We start from the raw sequence: 13,868 nt of genomic DNA, 5'->3' as shown, positions 1-13,868 counted from the left end.
CTGGTTAGCAAGGTTAGATCTCGCGGAATAAAGGGAGAACTAGCCATTTGGATACAGAACTGGCTCAAAGGTAGAGGACAGAGGGTTGTGGTGGAGGGTTGTTTTTCAGACTGGAGGCCTGTGACCAGTGGAGTGCCACAAGGATCAGTGCTTGTCCTCTACTTTTTGTCATTTAAATAAATAATTTGGATGTGAGCATAAGAGGTACTGTTAGTAAGTTTGCAGATGACACCAAAATTGGAGGTGTAGTGGACAGAACTAGAGGGCATAGGTTTAGAGTGAGGGGGGAAAGATATAAAAGGAGACCTAAAGGGCAACGTTTTCACACAGGATGGGACGTGTATGTAGTGAACTGCCAGAGGAAGTGGTGGAGCTGGTGCAATTGCAACATTTTAAAAGGCATTTGGATGGGTATATAAATATGGGTTTGGAGAGATATGGGCCGGGTGCTGGCAGGTGGGACTAGATTGGGTTGGGATATCTGGTTGGCATGGGCGGGTTGGACGGAAGGGTCTGTTTCCATGCTGTACATCTCTATGACTCTGACTTGTTGTCAGAACTGAAGAGAAATGGTTGTTTAATTGAAAGTAGTACAAAATTCTCCATATCACTTGGAGTGTTTGGGGCTTTGGATGGTGAAAAAAAATGAAAGTGCAAAGGCAGGTGCTGTATTTCTTGAATGGGGAGGATGGATATGTAAGCAGTGACTGGGAAATGCAATCAACAATCTCTGCAGAATGAAGAAAAGGAAGGCAGTGGAAATGTCTTCAGTGGTTACTTTGTAGTGGAGCTGGTGGAAACCAGGAAGGCTGATGCATTGAGTATGAAGTCTGGGAGTGGATGGTGAGGATAAAGGGAAATGTTATCATGGTTTGTAAGGGAGGGTGAGGGGTGAGAGGAGATATGGGCGTTTTGCTGCTTTATCTTTGTCATATTCCTTTATCCCTTCATGTTGCATTCAGATTTTTAAAATAGGATTTCATACCCCATTTAGATGCAACCTTAATTGATTCAGTATATTTATTGCTACCCTTTTTGGCTGTTGTCATTGAATCTTTTACTATTTTATTTCCTTTGGCACTATCCTATCAAAGATCGCCTCTGTTCCTCCCACCTTCTGCTTGTTTTAAGAACTCTTAAATCTCTCTTTCTGCTCAGTTCTGGTAAAAGGTTGTCAACCTGAAATGCTCACTTTTCTTTGTCTCCACAGCTGTTATCAGTACTGTTAAGTTTTCCAGCATTTCTGTTCTTATTTCACGTTCCCAGTATCTGCAGTATTTCACTTTTGCCAAGCCAAAGGAATTAATTAATTCTGACTGCCCTTTTAAGTAGCCTAGTAAGCTACTTTGGTTCAAAGAAGCTGCCTGCTATCACCACCTTGAGGCAAGCTAGAGTTGGGCAATAAATGATGCCGGAAACACGCATCCCCAAGAGTGCAGTTTTTTTTGAGTTACACAGAACATTTATGGAGGTGAAAGATTTCTTTCATTTACAGGGACACACGTGAGCTTTTACTTGGAATATCTTTAACCACCATCAACCCCCCATCCACACGCTTGCGCGCTGTCTCTCGCGTGTAGAGCCTCCACTGGCTTGCACGCGCTGCCCCTCCATCACGATTCGTGCACCCCCGCCCCTCGATTCTATAAGTACTAGCAGTCAGCATTCAAAGTTTGGGAGAAGACTTGTAGCTCGGGTGCTCGTTGTTGTGGTTCTGTTCGCCGAGCTGGGAGTTTGTGTTGAAGACGTTTCGTCCCCTGTCTAGGTGACATCCTCAGTGCTTGGGAGCCTCCTGTGAAGCGCTTCTGTGATGTTTCTTCCGGCATTTATAGTGATTTGTATCTGCCGCCTCCGGTTGTCAGTTCCAGCTGTCCGCTGCAGTGGCCAATATATTGGGTCCAAGTCGATGTGCTTATTGATTGATTGAATCTGTGGATAAGTGCCATGCCTCTAGAAATTCCCTGGTTGTTCTGTTTGGCTTGTCCTATAATAGTAGTGTTGTCCCAGTCGAACTCATGTTGCTTGTCATCTGAGTGTGTGGCTACTAAGGATAGCTGGTCATGTCGTTTCGTGGCTAGTTGGTGTTCATGGATGCGGACCGTTAGCTGTCTTCCTGTTTGTCCTATGTAGTGTTTTGTGCAGTCCTTGCATGGGATTTTGTACACTTGCATGGGGTTTTGCTCATGATGGGTATCGGGTCCTTCGTCCTGGTGAGTTGTTGTCCGAGAGTGGCTGTTGGTTTGTGTGCTGTTATGAGTCCTCGTGGTCGCAGTAGTCTGGCTGTCAGTTCAGAAATGTTTTTGACGTATGGTAGTGTGGCTAGTCCTTTGGGTTGTGGCATGTCCTCATTCCGTTGTCTTTCCCTTGGGCTGCACCCGATGTGGCCTTCTCTATATTGGGGAGACAGGTCACCTACTTGCGGAACGTTTCAGAGAACACCTCTGGGACATCCGGACCAACCAACCCAACCACCCCGTGGCTCAACACTTCAACTCCCCCTCCCACTCCATCAAGGACATGCAGGTCCCTGGACGACTCCATTGCCAGACCATAGCAACACGACGGCTGGAGGAAGAGCACCTCATCTTCTGCCTGGGAACCCTCCAACCACAAGGGATGAACTCAGATTTCTCCAGTTTCCTCATTTCCCCTCCCCCCACCTTGTCTCAGTCAAATCCCTCGAACTCAGCACCACCTTCCTAACCTGCAATCTTCTTCCTGACCTCTCCGTCCCCACCCCCACTCCGGCCTATCACCCTCACCTTAACCTCCTTCCTCCTATCGCATTTCCAACGCCCCTCCCCCAAGTCCCTACCTTTTATCTTAGCCTGCTTGGCACACTTTCCTCATTCCTGAAGAAGGGCTCATGCCCGAAACGTTGATTCTCCTGCTCCTTGGATGCTGCCTGACGTGCGCTTTTCCAGCAAAACATTTTTAGCTTGGTGATCAGCAAATTCTCTCTTTGCCTATGCCAAGACCAAATGCAGATTGCTTCACTGCTTTGCAGAGTACCTCTGAGCTCTCCACAAGAATCACATTGATCTTCCATTTGCTTGGCATTTTTAATAAAAATCTTTTTGCTTCCATGCTAACAGTTCCATCTTGTGTTTGGTGTAGTCTTCCAGCAAAGTTCTACATAAGCTCATTTTCCACTTAGGTGCTTTACAGTCTTCAGGACTCCACATTGATTTCAACAACTTCAGAGCATGATCTCTCTCTCTGCTTTGTTTTGATTCTACCCCTGCTGATTTCTTGACTTTGCTCTTAGCAGAGCAGGTTCACTTACTCCTTTCTAACACCTATAATTTACACCTATTTTACATTTCTATTTATCCTTTTCCACCATTAGGACTCATTTTGCCTTGGGCTTTGGGCATACTTGCCATCTGTTCCACTCGCTCCTCCTTCCCCCTTCAACAACATTAAACTAACCATTTTCCATCCCCTTTCAGTTTTGAATAAGAGTAATAGCAGAATTGAAACTTGGAATTCTGTTTCTCTCTTCACAGCTGTTGCCAAATGTGCTGAGGTTCTCCAGCATTTTCATGTTTCGATCAGAAAACTGTAATTGGTAAAATAATCTATCTGGATGGACATGGGTGGGAGGTGAATAAGAATGCCACTATCTCCAGTTCCCATGTAAACCCACACCATGCAAACCTGAGCATGCATCACCATTTCTTTTAAAGTAACTTGCTCAAAATCTTGGAACTTGCTATCTAACCATTCTGTGGGGATACCTTCGCTATGTGAACTGCAGTGGTGTAAGAAAAACTGTTTTGCCATCTTTCAGGAACATCTGGGGGTGGATAACAAATTCTGGCCATTTCGGTAATACCTGTGTCTTGAAAATGAACAAAATAAACAAGTTATTGAAGACATTATTGAATACCTATACTCTAAGGTTCTAATAATTAAATAGTTTGGCCAATAATTGCCTCAAATCACTTTTTTTTTTATTACAGCAAACACTCCATTTGCTCTTTCAATTCAAGGGTTCCTCACCATTGGTTTAGTAAGGAAATATTGAAAATAAGAGGTCTTCCTGCGTTCCTAGTTCTGGTATACATTTAAATATGTATGTTTATCCCTTCAATGATTTTTGGTTAGCATATAGTTTCCTGTGCCTTAGCTTCACTGGAGCGAATCTCCAGCTATTAAGTTTTGATGATGATTACATAATATGATTTGAATTTGCTTCATCTCTCTTATTCTGCCATACTATTTTCACAGAAAATGTGCTCTAAGTGGTCAAACTAAAACGTGTAAGCATCGAATAAAATTGGGAGATTCCAGTAGTTATTACTATGTTTCACCATTTTGTAGATACAGGGTAAGGAATGTTTCACCTTCTGTATATTCAAAAAGTATCATTGTACTTTAATTCTGTAAATCAGATAATTGGTATAATTCTGGTACAAACATAGTTTTTTTTTCTGTCTTGCCCTCTAGATTATGTCTGTATGCAACTTCTTCACTTATATTCGGTATATTCAGCAGGGTCTTGTTAAACAGCAAGATGGTAAGTGATTATTTTGAAAATGGCAATTGCAATTAAACCCTTTCTTTTTGACTGTTAAGGGTGCACCAGAGTTATAGTATCATACAGCACAGAAACCGACCCTTCAGTCCAACTCCTTCATACCAACAAGGTTTCCCAAACTGACCTAGTCCCAAAGCAAATTATGAACTTGCTTTTCTAAGGTCCCAAAACATGCGCAATTTTTAAGTGGTTGTGGTGGTATCTGACACTGAAATTGCAACTTTCAAAATAGTAGCAGTATCGAAATAAAGTTCAAGTAGGAAACTAGCAAAAGTGGCTCAATGAATTCAAAAAAGAAGTTGTTGATTCAAAACAAATTACCTATGGAGTTAACTGTGAAGCATTCTGAGTTGTCTCCACAGGTCTACCCAAACCTTTCTGCTTATACAGGAGGGACTTGTAATAAAAAAGCTTCCTTGCCAAGAAATTGTTCATATGCTTTTGTGCCCTTTATTGTGTATTGGATTGTCGCAGTGGCACAGAAGCATTCTTTGTTGCACCTCTTTTTCCAAGTTCATACAGGTGTATTTTACTTTTCCATCAACCAGCCATTCCCTCCCTTCACATCTAAATTCTCACCTCCCATCTTCTCAGTTCCCAGTTTGTGCTGTTTTTCCTGCTTATGGACTTGCTGATATAGGAATTCTTTATTTTTTTTTCTCCCTTAATTGGCATTCTCTTATTATTAAAGAAAACAAAAATAATTTGCGTTTATATGGATGCTTTAATCTTAAAGAACATCCCAAGCCATTTTGAAGAACCACAATCAGTCAGAAATGATGACCAAGTAAAAGAAGATTTTAGCAGCCATGATTAAAGTTTGCTCAAAGATGTGATGTTCGAATTTGGAATTCTCATCCCCAGTGAGCAGTGAAGGTTGGGTCAATGCGTGTATTCAAGTTGGGTTAGACAAATTTGTTTTGAGGTATGGGTAGAAAAATGAATTAAAGCACAGACTGGATCAAGGATGATCTTATTGACTGTTGGAGCAATTATGAAGTGTCAAATAACTTACTCCTCCATCTATGTTCTTATGTGAGAGTTATCTATATATATAAAATTTATATTTTTCTGTTTGCATTTTGTTTTTACAGTTGAACAAATGTTTTGGGAAGTGATGCATCTGAGGAAGGAAATGTCACTAGCCAAACTGGGATTTTACAAGGAGGAACTCTGAAGTCCAGCCATTGGAAAAAATGCATGAGTTTTACTCAAATGATCAACAATGATGTAGTTCCTAAGACTTATTCTCCAAATATTTATTTCTGTAGTCGGCCTACCATCTCTGATTTTGTTTTTAATAGTTGTGCTTAAGTACTACAAGGGTAGTTAATTTCAACAAATGACAATGGACTGGAAAATATTCTTTCTGTTATTTGCATTTAGTTTCGGGCATTTGAAGGACTAGAGAATATTTGCGACTGTATCAGTGGCATTGCATAGAAAATAAATTGTGTGTAATGAAAACAGCTGAAATAAATGTTGACCTCTTAACTGTTCTGCAACATGTTTGCAAGAGAACTAAATGCTTTGTGTGTATTGGCTTTCTATTTTCATAAGGAATATTTCAAAATAATTTGACAGGATGTGTGGCTTTCATTCACTGTAAAGCAATCAAACTTTGCATCATTTTCATTCAATATTAGTTAATAATGGTTGAGTTATTGATTTGACATTGTGCACTTTAAATACAGTGTATTTTCTGAATACAACACTTTGTAATGCAAATCTAAGACAAATTAAGACATGAAACTGACTAATATGAAATGCATTAATGATACAGTAACAATCTTAAAATGCACTAAATGACAATAAATATGTTTGGTAAATGTTAATTTGCAGTTTTGAAGATTATCTGCTCATGTTATTGTATAATTGGGAATATTAATGCTCCTGAATTACCAGGAGAATTTGATGTGTACAATTTTTGTTATACTTGTCATATTGTGAGCATGCTATTCTGAACTTTGGTCATTTGTATTTTTATGCTGTACCATAGAATTTCTGAAGGATCATAGAGTCATAGAGATGTACAGCATGGAAACAGACCCTTCGGTCCAACCTGTCCATGCCGACCATATATCCCAACTCAATCTGGTCCCACCTGCCAGAGCTGGGCCCGTTTCCCTCCAAACCCTTCCTATTCATATACCCATCCAAATGCCTCTTAAATGTTGCAATTGTACCAGCTTCCATCACTTCCTCTGGCAGCTCATTCCATATACGTACCACCCTCTGTGTGAAAAAGTTGCCCCTTAGGTCCCTTTTATGTCTTTCCCCTCTCACGCTAAACCTATGTCCTCTCGTTTTGGACTCCCAGACCCCAGGGAAAAGACTTTGTCTATTTATCCTATCCATGCCCCTCATAATTTTGTAAACCTCTATAAGGTTACCCCTCAGCCTCCGACACTCCAGGGAAAACAGCCCTACCCTATTCAACTTCTCCCTATAGCTCAAATCCTCCAACCCTGGCAACTTCCTTGTAAATCTTTTCTGAACACTTTTTCAAGTTTCACAACGTCTTTCCGATAGGAAGGAGACCAGAATTGCACGCCATATTCCAACAGTGGCCTAACCAATGTCCTGTACAGCCGCAACATGACCTCCCAACTTCTGACCAATAAAAGAAAGCATACCAAATGCTTTCTTCACTATCCTATCTACCTGCAACTCCACATTCAAGGAGCTATGAACCTGCACTCCAAGGTTTCTTTGTTCAGTAACACTCCCTAGGACCTTACCATTAAGTGCATAAGTTCTGCTAAGATTTGCTTTCCCAAAATGCAGCACCTCACATTTATCTGAATTAAATTCCGACTGCCACTTCTCGGCCCATTGGCCCATCTGATCAAGATCCTGTTGTAATCTGAGGTAACCTCCTTCACTGTCCACTACACCTCCAATTTTGGTGTCATCTGCAAACTTACTAACTATACCTCTTATGCTCGCATCCAAATCATTTATGTAAATGACAAAAGTAGATCCACTGGTCACAGGCCTCCACTCTGGAAAAACAACCCTCCACCACCACCCTCTACCTCTTGAGCTAGTTCTGTATCCAAATGGCTAGTTCTCCCTTTATTCAATGAGATCTAACCTTGCTAATCAGTCTCTGTTTTCATTTACTTAATGCCAATAATATCCTTCCTGAAGTTAGGAAACCAAATTTGCTTCCTATCCCATGTACTTTAATTTTGCTTACCAGCGTTTTGTGGGGAAGTTTATCAGAAACCTTCAAAAATCGAACATATTGTGTTCACTGAATCTCCTTTTTTAATTCTGTTAACTGTGATTTTAATCCTGTGACTCTTAAGTCACATTCTTGAGATAACTTAAAAGTAGTTCTGAGATTTATGTTTTAATGAACCGAAACCTGCTATCCATGATAAAAGACTTAACAGTCATCTAGGTTTGTTCAAGATATCATTTCAGTTGCACGACACTAATCTTTTGCTATAAATTCTGTGTCTTATGGTCCTGTTTGAAGGCTCATCATTTAACAACTTTTGCTTTTTGAACTTACTAAGTATTTGATGGCTTTAGTTTTCAATGGGGTAGGGAGAAGGGTACATGGAATTCTAATGCCCAGCAATGAACCCAATAGGGATGGGCTATAGAGGCTCTTCCAATCTTCAGACTTCTCTCCAAAAAAACCTTGCGTTATCTTGCCTGACAACTAGCCAGATTAACTATCTAGCAGGCAGACATTGAGTAGCCAGCTCTCTGGTGTATGAGGCACAAGTTGAGGTCTGTATGATTGGTCGCAAGTGGTACGAGGAGGAGAAAGGTGGACAGAATCTCTAATGGGAAAAGCAGTATTTTCAGAAAATTCTGATCATGTGAGAAAGAAATTTGGTGGGTTGTTGAAGAAGCTGCTAGAGTTTGGGCCTAGAGCATAGTGAATGCCCAAGGTTTTCATGTGAGGCTTGAAACAACACACTTGGTCACTAAGTATATACAAACTTAAATTACATTTGGGCCACTTCTGCCCCACTCACTCATTCAAAACCTGCTGCCTTTATTCTAGATCCTAATGTTAACCTGATCTTTTGAACCAACTGTTTCTTTCATATTTAAAAATCCCTAGGAAAAGCACAGTATCTGTGAGCGTCCATCATTTATTTTCTTTCTGGGCCATCAGGTTGAACACTGAAGAAACATAAGTGGCCTTCTATTTATAAAGATTGAGAGAAACAAGGCCTAATTTTTGCTGCCAAATTAACACACATTTAACAGTGCAAGTGTGGAAATCCCTTAATTCATGGGACTATTGCAGTGAGCTATTGTTTCCGCCATGTTCACAGTTGTGTTGCAAATCATCCAGCAGTTTGTCAACTCAGTTTATTTCTTTCTCACTAAATTACAGGGGTTTTGTTTTACACACAAGCAATACATACAATTAACTTGATAAATGCAACAGCGTCTTGATCAAATGGGCCTTGCCAAAACCCTGCAGTCCCACCTTAATCTGCAGAGGGAGATGGGCCAAGTGCTGGCACACAGGACTAGATCAGTTTAGGATTTCTGGTCGGCATGGACGAGTTGGACAGGAGGATCTGTTTCCGTAGTGTATACTTCTATGACTCTGACCCAATCTATCAGTTAGAAATGTTTCTCAACCTGGTGGCCCAGAAAGAAATGAAGGCTTGGATTGCATCGTAGATGCGGGAGTGATAAGATCATGTGTCATTAAAATCTAATGTACAAGTATAGAAATGGAATATTAGCCCTAATCTCAAGTGATGGAAATTAAATGCGACAGCATTGTGCTTGTGTTGAATATGTCTTCAGTCAGATTCTATAATGCTTTTGGTTGTGGACACTTCAGCAAGTATATATGGATCTTCACTAGGCTGTTGTGCCAATTTGCTAGTATGATGTAGGGCCTGGAGAGTTAAAATACAAGAGTAAGTTGCATAAACTTGATTATAGAAGATTGAAGGTTTGTATGATCGAGGCATATGAAATGTTAAAATGATTTGATAGTACAGAAATGGCTGATACTGAAAGCCAAAACAGTAGATGCTCTAGAGGATTATAGTGTGTGCAAGGGGAAACTTAAAGAAATCAGGAGAGCAAAAAGGTGGTATGAATGAATAATGGCAAACAAAATAAAGAAAAGAACTTTAAAAAATATATTTGAGATTGGTGTAAATGTAGAAATCAGGGAGAAGAACTGATATGCTTAACAAAGTTAGCATTGACAGAGAAGAGGTTCTGAGTGGTCTGGAAGGCTTCAAACTGGATCAGTTTCCACTGCCAGATGAAATGTATCCCAGGCTGTTAAATGAGGCAAATAAGGAAATAGGAGAAGTGTTGGCAATAACTTTTTTTTAGTTTTTTTGTGCAATGAAAATCATAGGTTTGGAAATAGTGTAAATTTTGGATGAGAGTTGCTGAGTATAGTGTTTTGATGACTTATTCCACAGTGGGAGTTCCAAATGAGTTTTGCGTTATAACTACTTTTTTTAAAAAATGGTCTGAATTTTGTGCTTTTGCACTTGCCATACTGCAATCTTCAATTGCTTTTAAAGGGAAGAAATTTAAGGATTTGCAAGAAAATCTGACAACTCAGCCTTTCTTATTTATTTTTCATGATTTAAAGGAACTGTGGTCCACTGTCCAAATTGCATTGTCCAGACCATAGCTACAATGTGTAAGCTCCCTGTACTTCAGCTGATACAAAATGTGACTACAATGCACAAATATAAATCCTGCATTAGCATTTAAGGAATTTTGTTTGTTAAAGGTAAAACATATGTACAGTACAAGAAATGATATCTCACAGCATTGATCATTGTTGGGAGGACAGAAAGACCAGAAATTCAAATCAAGCATTCTAACTTTGTCATCCTCTGAATCAACTAATTTATCCAGTTCAACATTTAATCAGACATGTTTGTTTTTGGGATATTAACAATCAAGATGACACAATGTGGAAGCGTGGGTATAAGTAGTAGGCCTCAGTCTTAGCAGCTTAAACAGTTTATGATTGCAAACGGTATACTTGTGATACAAAGCACTCAAGGCCATGGCCCAAGTACTGAAAAATGAGATGAGAACACTTAGGTTGGTTTTGACTAGCACAGGCATGATGGGTCAAATGGTCTTTTTATGTGCTATTAACCTCCATGACTCAGACCTCTATTTTCATATTTTTCATAACCATGTATTGATTCTTTTCTGAAAGTAAATAACCCTATTACCTTAATAGTTCTTGCCCTTTAACTCTCCTCCTTTCATATCTCATTATTAACAGTGCTTTGACCTTGGTAACCAGGAAACAAGGAGTGTAGTTTAACAAAGTGCGCAGTTTGTCACTTACGTAATAGTTTCACTGCCTATGCAATAAAAGTAAATTGCTGTGTTCTGCTTGTATGGTAATAATTGGGAAAAAAAAAGGTTTGAAGGTACTGGTCAAAGGTCTAAGTATTAAGAATGAGGAAAGAATTTGTGTATTAAGTGGGCTTATTGAGACTATTCGAGAAGGGCTTATTCAAAATCATTTGCCATCTTGGAATATTATAAATCACCATGAAGATCTGGCAATTTCCTGTCGAATATTACCTTTAAAAATACAGTAATTGGGCAAAGGTAAATTGTATAGGAAGATTGAAAACAACTTGTACTTCTGCAGGTTCAACATAGAAATGTACCTCTTGACCAGTTTGCTGAATGTGAACTGGGAGTGTAATCTTTTCTGAACAGCTGAGGAACCTGAGAGCTTGTTGAAGAATTTTTAGAGAAGAGTTTCAGGTTCGTGTGCTCTTAAGACTTATCCAATGGATGTTTTAGGAGAAAATGAAGCACTGCAACAGTTTTTTAAAGGTAAGATGGTCTCTGAATTGTCAGTTTTAGAATAAGGTTCTCTGTCTTTCAAACATATTTTACTTGTATAATCATTACAGAGTGATTTTGGAATGAGGACAACTTGGAAGCATGAGCCAGAGAACGTCCTTTGGCTCTTTGAGTCTGCGCTACAACTCAATATAATCATGGCTGATCATCTGTCTAGACTTCTGACCCACTGTGATCTCCAGTATTTTGTTAGTTTCAGTACCCTATTCTTATTTTCTCCATATACCGTTTAGCCTTAAGAATCTAGTTTTCTGTGGCCGAGATTCCCCGGGCTCATCAGTCTGGATGAACAAAGTTAAAAATCACACAACACCAGGTTATAGTCCAACAGGTTTAATTGGAAGCGGTGAAGGAGCGGCGGTCTGAAAGCTAGTGCTTCCAATTAAACCTGTTGGACTATAACCTGGTGTTGTGTGATTTTTAACTTTGTACACCCCAGTCCAACACCGGCATCTCCAAGTCAGTCTGGATGAAGAAATTTCTTTGCATCTGTGTTCTAAATGGCTTTCCCTGCATACTTAGACTGCAATTCTGGTTGCCTCCTTCATCAGGAGTATCATTCTTGCCTTTACCTTGCCTAGTTCTGTTGAAATGTTATAGGTTTCTATGCGATTCCCTGAAACCCTCATTCTTCTAAACTCCAATAAATATCATCCTAACTGATCCAAGAAGCTGGAGCATGCTTAAGATGCTGACACATTGAGTTGTGTAGCGATGTGACCTGGTCATCTAGATTTCCAATTTATACCTTGTCTTCCCACTGCCTGCCATCCTGCTTCCAACCAACATGTCTTTGAAATGTATTCTACCCTAATTTATACAATGTAGTTTTTGTTTGGGTGTTTGTTGTAGCTGTCACGAATCAGGTAGTGAAGGATGGAACAGACGGCAGACCTACCTGACCAAACTATCTGCTTTTGTTATTGATATGGCTTTAATTTACTCACTGCAGACTAATAAAAATTCCAGTTTCTTGTTCATATTAATAGAGGTCAATTATACTGATCTAGTAGAAAAATGTTTTTAAAATTTTTGCTTTAAAAAAACAAATCCAGAAGAAGCAGCATGATGTTGAACTAAGTAAATGTTGAATATTTGATTTCCATGGTAATTTTAATTTTACTTCAATAGTTCGTTATACACTTTGAGTGGAGGCCAAAGTCATACAGTTCTGAATGCTGATGGATGTAAATGTTCCAGCCTTAATTGTTTTTTAGTTGCAATGTATTTTTAATCTTTTTTCTTAATTTGAATTTCATTGGATTGTTGGAACCAGCCATTTTTCTTTACGTATTCTGTAGTGGCAGCACTTGGGTCAGCTTCCCCTTCCCTGTTCCACATCTGATTCCTCCTTTCAATGCCCAGGGTCAGTTCTGTCATCTCTGTCTGCCCCCTCTTTCTCACTAGCTAGTCTCTCGGATATTTATCTACCTTTGTCTCACAGGTCAGTGACAGCTCCCAGGGTCCAACTTCCCTGACTTAATGGGTCTTTTTGTTCAACATTAGTGATCAGCCAAATTTGCTGACTGTTTGGGCACTACTGCTCCCTCCTCCCAAACGGGAGTCTGAATTGGAAAGAGTGTGGAGTTTTTGAAATGCCCCTCGAGGGGTATTATCTCTCTCAGGTGGTTTCAATTTTAAATGTCCATATCAATGATCATAAATGAGTGCATTAAACTATTCTTTTACTTGGTGTATTCTGAACAGACCATTTCTTAAGGGTATAGCCTCTGGCACTAACCAGTACACAGTCAAAATAATCCTTTTTGCTACCTCTGAGGATAAGAGGGAATAAGCTAAATGAGCCTTTCCTATCAGCAGCATTCCTATTTTTTTTAATTCTGTGTGGACCTCCAAGGACAATACTGATCAGAGACTACCGGAAGTGGAAGTCAATGTAACGGATAGCATGAGCAAACTGATTGTTATGTGCAGAGCCAAGCAGAAATTTGTCTGTCAGACTGTCCTGTAACTGCTCAACAATTGACTTTCAAAAAAGGTATAGAAGGTGTCCCCCTTTTCCTCTTCTAAGTTAGGGATTAAATGGCCAAACTTAAATGCTTCAGCTCTGAAGCCTGAATTAGGTGTCTTTCCCTCATCAGAGTTGTCTTAATTCTCTCCTTTCAGCTTAAGCTGTCTCATTTGGAACTCTGTCTTTCTTAAAACTTTCTGTTGGTCGGTCATTCTCTATCTGTTCCTGGAATCCTCTTTTCTCTGATGGAATTCTATTTCCAATCCCTGCTGCTCCAGGTTTAATTTGATTTCCAGGTTTTCTTTGCTTTCTGGTGGAACTCTATTCTAAGTGCTTAGTTATGACTTTTAATGGGTGGCTCAGTGGTTAGCATTGCTGCCTCAGAGACCCGGGTTCGATTCCAGCCTCGGGCGACTGTGTGGAGTTTGCACATTCTCCCTGTGTCTGCATAGGTTTCCTTCGGGTGCTCCGGATTCTTCCCACAGTCGAAAGATG

At 39.9% G+C, this 13,868-nt stretch overlaps 2 protein-coding genes across 9 annotated transcripts in view; both read left to right on the top strand.

Annotated features, from left to right (window-relative positions):
- The window catches only part of LOC122559768 (RAB3A interacting protein (rabin3)), a 63,891-nt gene extending 57,822 nt beyond the window's left edge, over positions 1-6,069 (top strand). For all 6 annotated transcript variants that reach the window (XM_043709763.1, XM_043709767.1, XM_043709766.1 and 3 more), the window contains 3 exons: positions 4,234-4,333; positions 4,453-4,522; positions 5,638-6,069. In XM_043709763.1, the coding sequence (XP_043565698.1) occupies positions 4,234-4,333; positions 4,453-4,522; positions 5,638-5,720 (253 nt within the window). In that variant the 3' untranslated portion in view covers positions 5,721-6,069. The remainder of the gene's footprint in view (positions 1-4,233; positions 4,334-4,452; positions 4,523-5,637) is intronic.
- A 4,866-nt stretch (positions 6,070-10,935) lies between these two features.
- The window catches only part of LOC122559767 (myelin regulatory factor-like protein), a 76,515-nt gene continuing 73,582 nt past the window's right edge, over positions 10,936-13,868 (top strand). For 2 of the 3 annotated variants that reach the window (XM_043709762.1, XM_043709759.1), the window contains exon 1: positions 10,936-11,371. In XM_043709762.1, coding sequence (XP_043565697.1) covers positions 11,326-11,371 — 46 coding nt within the window. In that variant the 5' untranslated portion in view covers positions 10,936-11,325. The remainder of the gene's footprint in view (positions 11,372-13,868) is intronic. The other variant, XM_043709761.1, reaches the window with a different exon arrangement.

The sequence above is a fragment of the Chiloscyllium plagiosum genome, chromosome 19, assembly GCF_004010195.1.
Source record: "Chiloscyllium plagiosum isolate BGI_BamShark_2017 chromosome 19, ASM401019v2, whole genome shotgun sequence".
Lineage (NCBI taxonomy): Eukaryota > Metazoa > Chordata > Chondrichthyes > Orectolobiformes > Hemiscylliidae > Chiloscyllium > Chiloscyllium plagiosum.
This window is presented reverse-complemented; position numbering and strand designations above follow the sequence as displayed.